Genomic DNA, 14,463 nt, shown 5'->3' with positions numbered 1-14,463 from the left:
TCATAGCCTAGATCTTCACCACTACCTAGTCTTGCCACGCCCTCCCCAAACCACCTTAGAAGGCCTGGACTACTAAACGCCCTCATGTATATGTGATCTGTGATCTGTGATCTGTGATGGCCTCCAACAGCATGAACAGTTTCTCTCCTGACAAGCCGTTTGTCTACCAGCACTCCATTATGCATCCTGAGCTGCAGAGGCTCCTAGAAGACAACTTTAACATGGTGCAGCCAGCTCAAGTGGAAGAATACAGAGACAAAATATCAGCCATTTTCTGTTTTGTGGCTCCCCCTGTTCGAGTAGAGTTGATTGCCTCATTTCCCAATCTGAAGGTTGTTGGCAACTGTGCCGTTGGTTATGAGCACGTTGATGTGAAGGCTTGTTTCGAACGAGGCATTCGTGTTGGTTACACACCAAACGTCCTCAATGCTGCTACGGCTGACATGGGGTGGGCGTTGCTATTGGCTGCGGCTAGACGGGTGGTTGACGGGGACAAGATCTCGAGAGATCCGAGCACTGAACATTTTGAGTTGAACAGTTTTGGATTCCAGGTCAGTGGAACCACACTTGGGATTATCGGAATGGGACGGATTGGACTGGAGTTTGCAAAACGAGCAATGGGGTTTGACATGAAGCTACTCTACTACAATAGGAGCAAGTATAGTAAGGAGATTGAAGAATCATTGAATGCAACATACACTCCTAACTTGGATGACTTGCTCTGTCAGTCTGACTATGTAGTGTTGTTAGCACCATCCACCCCTGAAACCCACCATATGATGAGCAGCCCCCAATTCAAAGTCATGAAAAGGTCTAGTATCTTTGTGAACATTGCTCGTGGGAAATTGGTCGATCAAGACGCCCTGGTTGCTGCTCTGAGGGATGGAACTATAGCAGGTGCTGGATTGGATGTGACGGACCCGGAGCCCCTACCACGAGACCACCCCCTCCTCACACTCCACAACGTCACACTCACACCTCACACTGGCAGTGCTACCCTACACACACGAGCAGGGATGGTACAGATGACCATTAACAATATTTGGGCCGCTCTAAAAGGACAGGAGATGGTGAACGAAGTCAAGTCTAGCTAATTAATGTATAGTCTGACAGTATGTGACCAGCTGTTGCTTTACTGGGTCCTTATGTGTTTTTGTGATTGTGTTAATGAACAAAATTTGAAATGAACAAAATTTGATCTCTGCTGTATGTAGAAAAATGAATTCACATGTAAGCTCTGCAGACCAGCCCCACCCCTCTTTTAGGTGGGATGTAAGACCATGTGACATAATTAATTATTGAAGGATGATGGAAGAAACAATTGCTAAGTGGGTGCTTCTTGGATTGGGCTTCAATGGTTGTGAACAACTGGGGCCTCACTCTGAGCCAGACAACCAAGATGTATGTTCTCTGTCTGTTTCCACCCCACTGCCACTGTTGACCCTCTCCACTCGAACTCCGACCAGACCAGAGTTGAAGATCAGCTGCACATGGGATTCATTGCACATAACAGGAGAGTCACTCAAGGACGATGTAGTACTTACAACTGGGAGGTGGAAGACGGTACTGGCTAGCTCCAAGTTGACGAAGTATAATATTTCAGAGATCAAAGAAGTTGGCTGCAAGATGATATTGAACACTGATTCGAAGGTTTTATTAGCAACTAAAGATCCACAAGACAAAGAAACAATGTTTGTGAGTGAACAGGAGTTGTCGATGTCAGGTATACCTAATTTCTCAACGCTTGAAGACGGAACGTTATATGCACTACTGAAAAACAAACAATTCCATTCTTGTACCATCTCTCCCCTAACAAATGATGCAGCAGCTAAAGAGACCATATCGATTGGCCATCAACTGCTCACGAGTAGTATCCCCATCATTAAAGTATCTTGTGGCACGGATCACGTTCTCCTACTCTCTTCGATCGGTTCTCTCTTCTCTATGGGTCTGAACTCACGAGGCCAGCTTGGACAAGGAGACATAGAGACAAGAACACAGCCCTCACTTGTGGCTGCACTGGATGGCTTGGCTATTAAAGACATTAGCTGTGGACATTGGCATTGTTTGGCGTTGTCTGAGATTGGAGACGTGTATTCTTGGGGTTGGAACCAACACAAGCAGCTGGGGCACTCAGAGTCCACTGTCACTGTCCCCATGCCAACGCTGGTTGAGTTTGAGAAGGAAGATGTGAATATTGTCTGTATCAGCTGTGGATCCAAGCATTCTGTTGCCCTGAGTGATCGTGGGGTGGTGTACGGATGGGGGTGGAATGGATATGGACAGCTGGGAAGAAGAAAGGAAGAAACGATTACATACCCTAAGTGCATTGAGCTATTAGAAACATTGACACCTGTGTATGTGTATTGCAAGTACTGGAATACACTCGTTTTGTGTGAAAATAGAATAGTTTAATGTGTATACCAATTATATTGCAGGTACTGAACTACTTTGAAAAATTGTTTATACTGATTATTGATCTCACCATAAATAGGAATGCCATACATATCTAGCCACTCACTGCAGTCAAGGACCGGAGTGACTCCCTGTTGACCGTTACCAAAAAATTTATAATCTTTTATAACGACTAGAAAAAAAATTTTGCTATATAATTATGTGTAGGATTGGCCAGGGAAATCATTATTGATCCACTGGAAAGAAAGCTCCGAGGGCCCGCCCTCAATCTCCCCTCATCCTGCAGCACGGTTATGATGCACTTGTGTAACTAGAATCCAAACTTGACAACAATATACTTTCAAGTAACTAATATTTAATCGCAATAAATGATAGGAAAAAATATTGGAAAATGAAAAATGTCGGAATAGTAAACAACACAACACTGTGTAAACATTGTATTCAAAAATGGAGTAAATCAAATAGAAAATTTTCAAGCAATGAGTTCAATCGAGTGGGAAATCACCTACAACCACACTTAGTAACAACTCCATCACGATACAAAATCAATTTGTAGCTACCATTATACCGTATCGTGACATAGATTGATCGATACCCAATTGCAGCACAACACGGCCAACTATGTTGCTCGTTATACATGATGGAGTCACTCCTTTGAAAGTACCTGTGATCATTGTAATATTTTGCAGCTGTAAGTATGGAAGAGTGATTCGTTGCACGCGCACTCACAATGTAGTATTCATTACAACTACCAGTGCATCTCCGAATATTAAGCCTAGCAGGAGTTACCATATAAGGCATGTAAATATCGATGAAGTCAACCATGTAATCCACCACCCGACATCCTATGTTATTATGTCTCTTTTTACGACGATTCGACAACGGACTTTCAGCGTCATTTCTATCACGGTTATCAATTTTTTCCTCTTCTTTTATCAACTTTTCTCGGCCCATTATCACCTGCTTTAGATCCCCATCATCGAAGTACACAAGCAGTAGTGGCTGTAAATCATTACATTGCTCGCGGAGGAGGGTATTATTAAGCTCCACTTCAGCTGGATTAACAAATTGGATTGGAATGTTCATGTGACTGACACAATCGACTTCCATTTTCCATGTGACTTGAATAATGGGCGACTGCTTACAGGTTGGCGACCACATTGACAGGATAGACGATGTTATGTCGAGTTCTATCCATCCATCCGATTCGCTCGTTACATTGACGGTTTTAACCAAGCGGAACAAGGCATCGACAGCAGAATCACTGCCCATTGTCATATTCTTGTAGAATAATTGCAGCGAAATACTGATGTTGACTGGAATAACATTGGTGTCTCTGAACAACTGGCTGACAACTTGCATGTATGGTCGGAGGATGGACTTGTTCAGAGCTATAGACGTAGTGTTGGCAACAGCCTCCCAGTCAAAAATAAACGTTCCATTCGCTCCACATTCAGTTCCCTCGTCTCTAGCTTGCTTTGGCCTGAACTCGTTGTCCACAACAGCTGTAGGAGAATAAAGAATGGAAAGAAGATTATTGGTGTGCATTGCAAACAAGCAAAATTGCAATAAAAATATGATGAGCAGTAACACACAAAACTAACCTTTTTCTTGCAAACAATGAATGGTAGTTGGTGCAGTGTTCAAATCTTTGGGTGATCCTTCATTGTCAGCTATCTCCTCTCTGAGTTTGGCCAGGTATCCAAGAGCAACATCGTTTTTGCCAGTTTCAATTTCCCTGCCTTCACTGCAACAAAGCTGCATTTGTATGAGTGCCCCGACAGCAAAGAACAACTGCAAGCTTCCAAACACTCTCATCTTCACAATTTTGGATATGGATGCTGCTTTGGAGTTCGAGTCAGTGCAGTTACTCTTTAATAGTTTTGGTAAGGATATTCATGACAAATGATTATGGAGTCGGTATTAAATGATATTCATAACAATCAGCCTCTTTCTCCTAACTGCTGGGGATTAGTCAACTCAGCAGGAGTGCTGCATGAATTCATGCATTCCTGGTCAATTGCAACTTAATTGGCATTCAGGAATTCACAGTGGAGCCAGGGCCCCAATGGCCCTCCCATTATTTAGTACTCTACTGGGGCCTTGGTGGCCACTTTCCCCCCCCCCAATTTTACATGTAGATCAGATCTACTGAATAATGAATAATAGTAATGACCCATAGGATCCATGGTTTTTGTGGCTTTTCTGGCTGAGAATATTTTTGGGCTTTTTACCCACCCATTGTTAGCCTGGCAGCCAGGGGTTGACCCAGGATAGTCTCAGGTCCCATTAAGTGGTAGGTGTCAAAGTGAAGGGGTTGGACAATTCACTCAGATGGGGCTGTCTGTTTGGTCTCAGAGAACTAGGTGTTAGTACATAATGGCTTTGATGTCCTGCATTGAGTGAATTCTTGAAAGCTTATCTGTTGTGGGTGAACATTAATTTTTTGTACATTAAAAATGTACTTGATTTATCTGTTGATTACACAATAGATTCTTTTATAGTGTTGTGGTGAAGTAAAAATTGCATAATAGTTGTGTATCTCTTGTATAAAATGTTTAGTGTGTAGTGTCAGAGGACCTCCCTTGTGTACTAGTTCATCAACACCAGCTGGCTGATCCACATGGCCAGGTATGGTTTCCATATTGCAATCCGCATGGATGACTCTAGTGTTTACATACATGTGCATGTGGATCTATAATTATCTCACTAGATTAACAATGTGTGTTTCATAAGATCCCAGCAAAGAAATGCACTATACAATTATTCTTAAGGGGAGAGTGTCTGTCATTTAGTGTATGGAGTTTAAAGTTAAGGGCTAAATCCAGTAAGGGTTATATTAGGTAGGTAGGTGCGATTGTCAAGCATATACAAAAAAACCTAGCTTACCATGTGAGTTCTATATAGCTATAACATTGTTGCCCCGGTTACTATCATGTTGCATGCATTGGTTAAAACAAACCACTTTCATGACCAATATCATCAAAAATAAAAACATGAATACTAGCTAGCTTGTTTTTTGATCATTTTTATCAACAAGTGTTGCTGATATTAATAATTATGATGTGATGTATACCATGTTGGAGGGGGAAATGTTGCAATTGGGTCACAGTGCTATAACTAATGCTAACTAACTATGAATGTGCTATATATACACATTATACAATGAAACCATTTTGTTGAGAGGTTGTTTTGTACACAAACTGTTCATTTGGGACCTGGGTGCCTGGCCGTTATATAACAGCTGGCCTTTATCGGACCGGAGGTGGTTGTTAACAGAGTGTAATTATATTATACGTGACGTGGTGGTATATTGTATGTCCACAATAATACAACATGCATGTGTACATTGATCATGAAAAAGTTGATTTATTAGTGTACCTTAATTATGGAGCTTTTAATTTAAACTTGGGGAAGTGTATATATATACATGTTGCGTAGCTGGCCTGCACATAATCTCTGGTTGGTGATTATAGCCTCGATCCCAGGCCGCACTTCCCACTTCACTTAGCTATAGGGAAGTGGTTAGGGTTCTTCTTTTCTATGAAGGCCGGTGAAGGAGGCTAGTTGGTGATACACTCTGCATGCAACAATCAATTAAAATTTTGATTTGGTAAAGATCGTTAACACAACAATTGACTTTAATGTAGAAATCTTATACAGAGTAAAAAACAAATTGTCAGCAGCTTATAAAAGTCTTATCTTGTTCACTATCTCCATTTGATTTGCTGAGGGAAAGATAATAAATAAGTGCTGAACAGTATCATCTACAGAACTCACTGAGTTGGCTAGCAATGCATCTATCTTCGGTCTGTAGTCCCAGTGTTTGTTGGTGGGTATGCAGTTGATATAGCTCCTCAATTTCTCTTTGTCCTTCAGCGCCTTGAGGCAATCAAGACCCACGTCGAACACGCCCACCTCAGTAGCCAGCTGTAGACGCAGCTCAATGTCATCCACCTCCGTCAAGTACTTTGTGAGGATCTGGAGTAAGTGAGAGAGTGGTGTGTGTGGAGTGGGTGAGAGAGTGGTGTGTGTGGAGTGGGTGAGAGAGTGGTGTGTGTGTGGAGTGAGAGAGTGGTGTGTGTGTGAGGGGGGAGTAGTGTGTGTGGAGTGGGTGAGCGAGTGGTGAGTGTGGAGTGAGTGAGAGAGTGGTGTGTGTGGAGTGGGTGAGAGAGTGGTGTGTGGAGTGGTGAGAGAGTGGTGTGTGTGGAGTGGGTGAGAGAGTGGTGTGTGGAGTGGTGAGAGAGTGGTGAGTGTGGGGTGAGAGAGAGAGTGGTGTGTGTGGAGTGGGTGAGAGAGTGGTGTGTGTGGAGTGAGAGAGAGAGTGGTGTGTGTGGAGTGGGTGAGAGAGTGGTGTGTGTGGAGTGAGAGTAGTGTGTGTGAAGTGAGAGAGAGAGAGAGAGAGAGAGAGAGAGAGAGTGCTGTTTGTGGCAGGGGGGGGGAGTAGTGTGTGTGGCGTGGGTGAGAGAGTGCTGTGTGTGGGGGGGGGGAGTAGTGCGCATGAGCTCATAATGTAGTACAAGTTTCTATTAATGTTTTTATAAGATGACACCAAAACAATGACATTTTCCAGGTAACCCTCCCTTTACAATAATCATACGCAGTCATGCACTGACCTGTATTGGTGGCTTGAGACTCTTTCTAGCGATAGTTTTGACGATTCTCTCAAACCCAATTGGACTTTTCTTCTTCTTGCCCATGCCCATAAAGCCCTTAGTAGTCACCAGATCCTCAATCGAACGCCAGTCCTCGTCTACGCACAGCGCCAGTAGATACATCTGGAAGTATTGCTTCTCAGGAATGTTAAACTGACGTCGGAGGGCCACCGGGCTGGCTGTGTTGGTCTGAGGTCAGGGGTGGTGGTGCATGGGGAATGGGAGACAAAGTAATAAGATGACGAATAAACTGTTAGACTAGCCTCGTCCGCAAGCCAAGTTGTCTCTAGAATAACGCTAGGTCGCTAACTGTTCTATTAAAGAAAAATCGGTTTGGGAACGTAGACTTTGGGAACATAGACTATGTGTATACATGCATGAATACAGTGGGAGGATTAACTTAGGAAATGACAATCTACACCCCATGGTGTATAGAGGGGAAGGGGAGTATTTAAATTGACCTACGTAGAATGCTTGCACAGGGTTTAAATACTAAAACTCACTTCAGGTTTGCTTCTGTGATACCTGCAGCAGTAAAGAAGAGTGGTTACCATGGATCTGAACAGTACAGTTCCGACACGAAGAACTACAGCGCTTCCACGTCCATCCATGTCCTGTCAATCACATGATGAATATCATGTGACAATACTCGCTCAAATACACACCTCAATCATTCTCTGCTGGTTGGTAAGTCTTGCGTAGTCTTCCACATGTCTGGCGTCTATCTTTAGCGCAGGTGTGGAAGAGAAATGGCTGTATGGGGAACTCTCGTCAATCAACTGGAGCTCAGTGTGACATAACCTTGCTATGAGACATGCACACGTACACTACACTGCACTTAGGGAACTACAAAGATCTATAAATCTTATCCCCATTAATTGATAGCGGTAAATGAGGTCATGGGTTAGAACATACTTAGTGTGCAATACTGCAGCATACACGACAGTCACGTAACGTACGCGTGACAGTCCCTGAGTTTGGCATATCTCTCAGCCGGGTTCATCTCCGCCTCACACTGTTGCAGTTTGATGTCCTGTGATGAAGGGGGATACCAGCAGTGACATAATAATCACACGTAAATTGTCAGCATGCTCTAATGCACTTACCGCTAGCCGCTCATTCTCCTCCAATCTCCTGCAAAGGAATATTAAAACTCACGACAAAAAAAAGAACTTAGAGGGATATCAACACTACTGACTGTGCAACTATTGTAAAGTAAATGTTCTAGAAAGAAGCAAGGTTACAATACACTGCACACAGGTACTCACTTATACAAGTTAGTCAACTCAGTAGTGGCTCCTAGCTGTTTCAAGAAGCTGGCGTAGTGACGAATAGCAACAGGTCGTTTCTTGAGCATGCCCAGTAGAATCGCTACAAGGACACCATGTGTACATTCGTATAATAAGATCCACTTTAAATGCATACCAAAGTATCAAGTGGGTATGTGAAGCCTTTGAAAAACACCTCCAAAACAATGAAATGTCAATAAGTAGGTTTCTCAAATTGAAAGTGAAGTGGTTGTTTCAACTTACATGTAGATAACAATACAGTTGGTTTATACACACTTCATTTTGGTAGCCATAATAACAAAATGAAACAGGTTTCACTGAACGTACGTTGGTTGACAGTCTTCTTGATAAACAGTAGAATGGTGATGATGCAATTGCCATCGTTACTGTCTATGGCAGCATCCAACAGAGCTCTCTTCTCCAACTGGGACTTGTACCATTCCAGGCAGTACGACTATGACGTAAACAAGGTTACACTTAATCTGTGCGTATCATTATAGTAACACAATAAACCAACAGGGGACTTGTGCCACTCCACGCACATATTACCAAGTCTAGTTCGTTTTTACGACTACAGTAGCAAGTTAAGGACTATATAATAATAAATGATTGATATGACTTAATAATATAATGTGTGAGCTTACTCTTCCAATGAGTATTCTGTCGATGGTATCTCGGATGGACGGGGCCTTCCAACAAGCCGCCTTCAACTCCTAGGTGGAGGGTAGAGGGGTGTGGTTATAATGAGAGTAACGCTAGGTGTATAGTCTACACAGCGTAAGTAGGCCAGTTAGTCAACACACGCTATGAAAGTCATTAGCGTTCACGATCACAGGCAATACAGTTTAGTCGATTACACCATTACGTAATGATGTCTACGTACGTAGCCTTAGAATGACGCTATAGTACGTACACTTTACAGTAGTAAATCTATTACTAACTGTATACCCCCTCAGGGTTTCATCTAGGATTAAAAGTTTGGGGGGGAAGGTTTACGCACGCAGTAAAATGTTTGGCCACTCACACATTTGTTGACCACACCCCCTATTACATGCTAGTGCATCACAGTAGATCTAGTTACATATTGCACATCATAGACAGTACTAATGTGATGATGTCATTATTCTACAAACATTTTGGAGGGGAAGATGAGCATTTTAGGGGGAAGGTTCACCCCAGCCCCCCCCCCACTAGATGAAACCCTGCCCCTAAAACTTCTCACTCCCGGTCCCCTCTGACACTCACCTCAATCTGCCTCTCAAGCAGCACTACTTTGTTCAATGATTCGGCATCGTTGGGATAGGAGCGTGGAACCGGGACGGAGGACGTTGTCGTGGCGAGGAAGGCTGCATCGGTCCTACTCCAAGGTCTGAGGTCCCCCACTAAAGAAGAGGCAGACGTAGACTTTCCAACCATTTTCTTTTTCTGGTAGCTGTCGAGTGGGGAGGGAGAAGTAGCTCTCATCGCACCAACAACATCTGCAGATGGGTCATTGTTAATCAAATTCAGCTAGTCTGGTAACTACTGTGGCAGGGAAATCACCAGTAATCAAAACAGACATTGTATCAAATTACCTCTCTACAGACAGATGACAGTCCCTTATTTTATATTCCCACAAAAACAAACAAACAAACTGACCTTTCTACAAAGTTTTTGCAAAGGACAAGTTATGGTGTTTTATCGAAGGTTTCACTGTAAGCAATAATTAGAAGGCCCTAATTATCAGTTGGCCAAATGCCCGATAAAGAATAATAAGCATTTAGGCAACCAAGAGACAACAAAGGCACTAGTTGGCTTCAAGCATCCCCGGTGCCCACAAAAGGCTTACCATGTTTGTGAGAGCAAAATTAAATTACCATACATGTACGTAGTGATCCAGTATCACATTGCTACATGCGGGACCGTAGAAAATTAGAATGTCTTGATACCATAATTACAACATATCTACATAGTGTAATTGAATCGAATTTTCCCGATTTTTGGACAAAACACAGAGCAACAAGTGCTCACCTTTGGGGAGGAGTTTGGACGTCCTCTCAGCTGTTACAAAAGCCACTCCGATATTCTCCACAGTGCCGTCAGTTTCCTGAATTGGGATGGCCACTTTTTGCTCCTCACTGATCAGACTGAAGGAGATAGAATACGTACATAAACAAAAAGCAATGGCCAAGTCACATTCTGGAATTTTGAGTGAAGAGACACGCTATACATAATTATTGCGTAAGCTACTAAAATTAATGCTAAAAAAGGATATGTTACCTCCTCGTCATGTTACACTAACTGTAACTACTTCATATGTGCATAAACTAAGGAAATACACTCTTAGCTGTATTAGATTGAATTTACCTCAGCTTTCTGATGGTGGATCTCTTCAGTATGGACGTGAAGTCATCACCCCAGATGTTCACATTATCTTCGGCTGTGAAACTGAAGAAATTATCGGGGGAGAGTCCACGTTCTAACGGTTCTGGGGACATCTCAGGGCTGGTCTCACGAGGTGAATGTACGGCTAGGTCATGACACTCATCCGGTTTGGGTGACGCCTCATAGAGATCATTCTGTGCGTTTGCGTATGTTGAAGTAAAAGCTAAAGGTGAAAACATTGTCAGCTATTGTACGTACACACTGTTGAAATACCCAGCAAGTGAAACAGTGTGTACATGCAATGAATGTGTGTGTGTGTGTGTGTGTGTGTGTGTGTGTAGCGTCTGTCAATACACATTAATTATACTGTGTACGGTGCAGAATGTTGGTAATCGTTTCACAACATACCATTAAAACAAATTAAGCATCACACAATCATCGAATTACAAATAAGAAAACTAAACCAAACACACAACCCTAGTATACCTAGAATGCATAGATCGAGGTACGTTTATATGCTTCTATTGAGTTGGGACTTGGTTGAGTCTTAGTAGACGTTTCCATGGGATTCAATACTGCTCTGATCAATATCCCAGACTGAGGGCATACCTTTGAGGTTGTTTTGCTTTTGAACCACTTGACCAAACCAGGCGAAGACTTTGGTTTACTGCCAAACGACCCACTCTTCCCAAACCTCCCCCTGTCTGTAAGGTCATCATTGCTGCTGCTCATCGATGGGGACTTGGGTCGACCTGGAATATTCCTACAGTACAGTGCAGTACAGTGCAGTGCAGTGGGGGCCGGAAGGGATGGATGAAACGAAAGAAATTTAGGAGCTACAGTATATTATGCAGTGGGCTAGGAAAGTATTGGAGTGCATAATCCTTTAAAAATAGAACAGCACCATTTAGCAAATGACCCCTTTGCATGCAGCTGCTAGCTAGCTAGCTTTGTACTTGAAGAGTCTAAATGCAAAGTTTGGGTGGGGTCAAGGCCATTTTCAAGCTCTCCCTATACAAACTTACATGGTCTTGATTCTCGAATGGTGCTCAGTGAGTATGCAGATAGCTTCAATGTGTCCGTAGCCTTTCAGCTAGCTCAGTTACATGTAGATTTTTACAAACAAGTCTGCTCTGTTATGTTACGTTTTATGGTCAGGATATAGTATTATGGCAAAGGTCGTCCAATTAAAAAAGAATATCGAAACATCAGTACACCACAGGAATGCATTCTCAGTAATTTTGACAACAACAATAAACCATGAATAAACAGAACAGTATGCCATTGACATACATGTATGACAAATGACATTGTTTGTGTTGAGGCACATTATCTGAAGACATTAACTGCAGAAGAAAAAAGAATAGTGCAGGGGTTAGTACTAGTAGTGAGCTGGGTGAATCTATACAAGAATAGCCTACAATGCAATATTCACCTTTACAAGCCTAAGCCTTCGTTACCACTACTCTACAGTACATTTGAAACTATTGGGGGCGGCTCGGTGAATGAGACAAAAGACACCCAATGGAATTTGGGCAGATTAACTAGACAACACTCGCCTGGCCAATAGATACTGTACAACCGCTGGTCCCCCAGTGCCCAGTTGAGTAGAGTGAGGCAAGCCCCAGAGCACTAGAGCTGAGGCCAACAGTCGACCTTCCTCCTCTGACACAGTCACATAGGGACTCCCCCTCAGGTACACACTCTCCAGCTCATTCAGTTCTATACACGAGGGGGAAGCCAGTTAATAGTGCAGGGAGAGCCGGGAAGAAGGGTAAACAAAATATATTCTCATTATTGTATGTGATTCTCACAATGTTTGATATTAATTCATGACACAGGCCAGTGACAAGTTGACGTTCTTTTTGTTGTAACAATTTGCCATGTACGAATTTTTAATTCATAGCACAAATTAACAATTCTCACGATATCCATTTACATGTATGTAATTATAGTGCCACTTATACAGGGCTTCTGATTGGTACTAACCAATAACCACCAATTAGGCCTAATTTTAGCTACATCGATTTTGTGTGTTGCAGGATTGAAAATACAGCCATCATTTGAAAAATTTGGGCAGGCTCCCGTACTCTACAAAATTACTCCTATTTAATAATTTATTTTTATATACACTCACTCTGAACAGAGCCAAACACTTGGACTGCTTTCTCTTCCAGACAGTTCTTCAGTCTCATAACCAACCGATCGGTAAACTCCCTCTCTACGATATTGCCTTGGTTACAGTTGCCACGGAGACTCAATGCCTGGGCTAGCTTGATTTGCCACAAGAAGTGTGTATTTGATTGTTCATTGAAATTGAATGCCTTCAGGGTGTACTACAGGAAAGAAAAGCGCATAAAAATGATGGATATGACTTGGATTCCGCCTAACCTGTTCCAATTGAAGCAGACATGGAAATATTTGAAGCTTCTCTTTCTTCACACACTCTAACAGACAAGCCACAAGAAACTTGGTCCAGGGACATTCCTACGAAGAGGGTCAAGATTACAGTTCAAAGTTCTTAACTTGTATATTAAAACTTAATTAACGAGAACTTTATTGTAAGACAAAAACTACTGCATATCACTAAGTACAATGATGGAATCACCTCTTGCATATGCGGTAGAGCAAGATGCTGACACAGCATTCTCACAACAGAATCACCGGGGAGATCAGATGGTGACAAATCGATCTAAACAAGCAACTGTTAACATTCATATTGACAGAGGTAGCTATAGGTAACTCACCACTCCCCTCACCATACCCAGCCCACACTTCCACTGGTGAAGACTGCTCTCTGTCAACTGTAGGGAGAAGAGAAACAGTTACAGTTTTGGTAATGGTCAGAAATAAAGCACCACTCGATCATCAAATAATAGAAAAGCCAATTGAACCTTTTGCCCCATACATAATTATACATTTGGCTAACGATCTTTAGTGGTACTTTTAATATGGTAGTGAATTAAGTGCATTCTGACATGTACAGAGAGGAGTGCACTAGGTGAGCTGAAACCACTTACTTAATTACTGTCAGTATTAGAACAAAACAAAGTAACTCATTCCTACAAAAAAATATCAGTAGTATGCACAATTAGCTGAAAATCTATCCTTTAAACACTTCACCTTTGTAGTTCTCCTCTTAACAGTGACACAACCAGACTTGGGTAAGGTGTGCCTGAAGACAGTACAGTTACAGATAAAAATGTCGGTGAAAGTTGTATTGCACTCACTTTAGCTTGCTGTGCAGGCTTGATTGAAGGTCAAAGGTCATCGGCCAATGAGACTCACTGCACACACAAATCTACAAAGTATAATAATTGTAAATGACAAGAAAAACTCATCCCATAATTATTTTCATACCTTGTCAATGCTGTTCCAATCCGGAACAATACAAGGAGTGGTGGCACGTTTTACACTGTCGCCAGTCCAGATCTCAACGTCAACGGAACAAGTTTTACCAGTTTGCACGTCTCGCGTGACGAGTGCCCTGGTCTCTGCGGCCAGGACATAGAGGTGCCTGAATGCCTGAAGGTGGTAGCGGTTGTCAGTGCTAGCCTGGGGGAATACGGGGTAGAGGGAGATCAAGAGAGCTGCGATAGACTCGTTGCTACGACTTAGAGAGTACCTGTGTGGATGGATGGTACGTTAAGAGCATTAAAAGTACAATTGCATGTAGCTAAAAGCAATAAGTAGCGGTAAGCTGAGTTAGGTTTGCCAAAAACGATATTCATATACTAATT

General features: G+C 42.5%; 5 protein-coding genes across 5 annotated transcripts in view; 2 read left to right on the top strand and 3 right to left on the bottom strand.

Annotated features, from left to right (window-relative positions):
* Positions 1-42: 42 nt before the first annotated feature.
* LOC135349172 (probable 2-ketogluconate reductase) lies at positions 43-1,205 on the top strand. The gene has a single exon (XM_064547668.1). It carries the CDS (start codon positions 117-119, stop codon positions 1,092-1,094), a length of 978 nt encoding a protein of 325 aa, XP_064403738.1. The 5' UTR covers positions 43-116; the 3' UTR covers positions 1,095-1,205.
* Positions 1,206-1,279: 74 nt separating this feature from the next.
* Positions 1,280-2,475, top strand: LOC135349171 (probable E3 ubiquitin-protein ligase HERC4). Its single transcript, XM_064547666.1, has one exon. The coding sequence runs from the start codon at positions 1,306-1,308 to the stop codon at positions 2,413-2,415; it is 1,110 nt and encodes a 369-aa protein (XP_064403736.1). The 5' UTR covers positions 1,280-1,305; the 3' UTR covers positions 2,416-2,475.
* A 275-nt stretch (positions 2,476-2,750) lies between these two features.
* Positions 2,751-4,325, bottom strand: LOC135349280 (protein 60A-like). Its single transcript, XM_064547787.1, has 2 exons — positions 4,020-4,325; positions 2,751-3,920 (listed from the first exon to the last, which is right to left on the bottom strand). Exons 1-2 carry the CDS (start codon positions 4,231-4,233, stop codon positions 2,917-2,919), a joined length of 1,218 nt encoding a protein of 405 aa, XP_064403857.1. The 5' UTR covers positions 4,234-4,325; the 3' UTR covers positions 2,751-2,916.
* A 1,683-nt stretch (positions 4,326-6,008) lies between these two features.
* Positions 6,009-11,906, bottom strand: LOC135348608 (spermatogenesis-defective protein 39 homolog). Its single transcript, XM_064546882.1, has 15 exons — positions 11,749-11,906; positions 11,333-11,486; positions 10,706-10,917; positions 10,370-10,485; positions 9,605-9,837; positions 9,004-9,072; positions 8,687-8,813; positions 8,339-8,441; positions 8,177-8,204; positions 8,030-8,103; positions 7,736-7,823; positions 7,574-7,684; positions 7,032-7,259; positions 6,196-6,396; positions 6,009-6,143 (listed from the first exon to the last, which is right to left on the bottom strand). Coding segments are annotated over exons 1-15 (1,764 nt in total). The 5' UTR covers positions 11,751-11,906; the 3' UTR covers positions 6,009-6,125.
* The window catches only part of LOC135348601 (anaphase-promoting complex subunit 1-like), a 38,010-nt gene continuing 35,402 nt past the window's right edge, over positions 11,856-14,463 (bottom strand). Inside the window, exons 31-39 of the mRNA XM_064546872.1 lie at positions 14,084-14,348; positions 13,954-14,024; positions 13,847-13,898; positions 13,471-13,527; positions 13,332-13,415; positions 13,115-13,210; positions 12,861-13,059; positions 12,283-12,445; positions 11,856-12,069 (exon numbers count right to left, since the gene is read on the bottom strand). Coding sequence (XP_064402942.1) covers positions 12,066-12,069; positions 12,283-12,445; positions 12,861-13,059; positions 13,115-13,210; positions 13,332-13,415; positions 13,471-13,527; positions 13,847-13,898; positions 13,954-14,024; positions 14,084-14,348 — 991 coding nt within the window. The 3' untranslated portion in view covers positions 11,856-12,065. The remainder of the gene's footprint in view (positions 12,070-12,282; positions 12,446-12,860; positions 13,060-13,114; positions 13,211-13,331; positions 13,416-13,470; positions 13,528-13,846; positions 13,899-13,953; positions 14,025-14,083; positions 14,349-14,463) is intronic.

This window comes from Halichondria panicea, chromosome 15 (genome assembly GCF_963675165.1).
Source record: "Halichondria panicea chromosome 15, odHalPani1.1, whole genome shotgun sequence".
In the NCBI taxonomy this organism is placed as follows: domain Eukaryota; kingdom Metazoa; phylum Porifera; class Demospongiae; order Suberitida; family Halichondriidae; genus Halichondria; species Halichondria panicea.
This window is presented reverse-complemented; position numbering and strand designations above follow the sequence as displayed.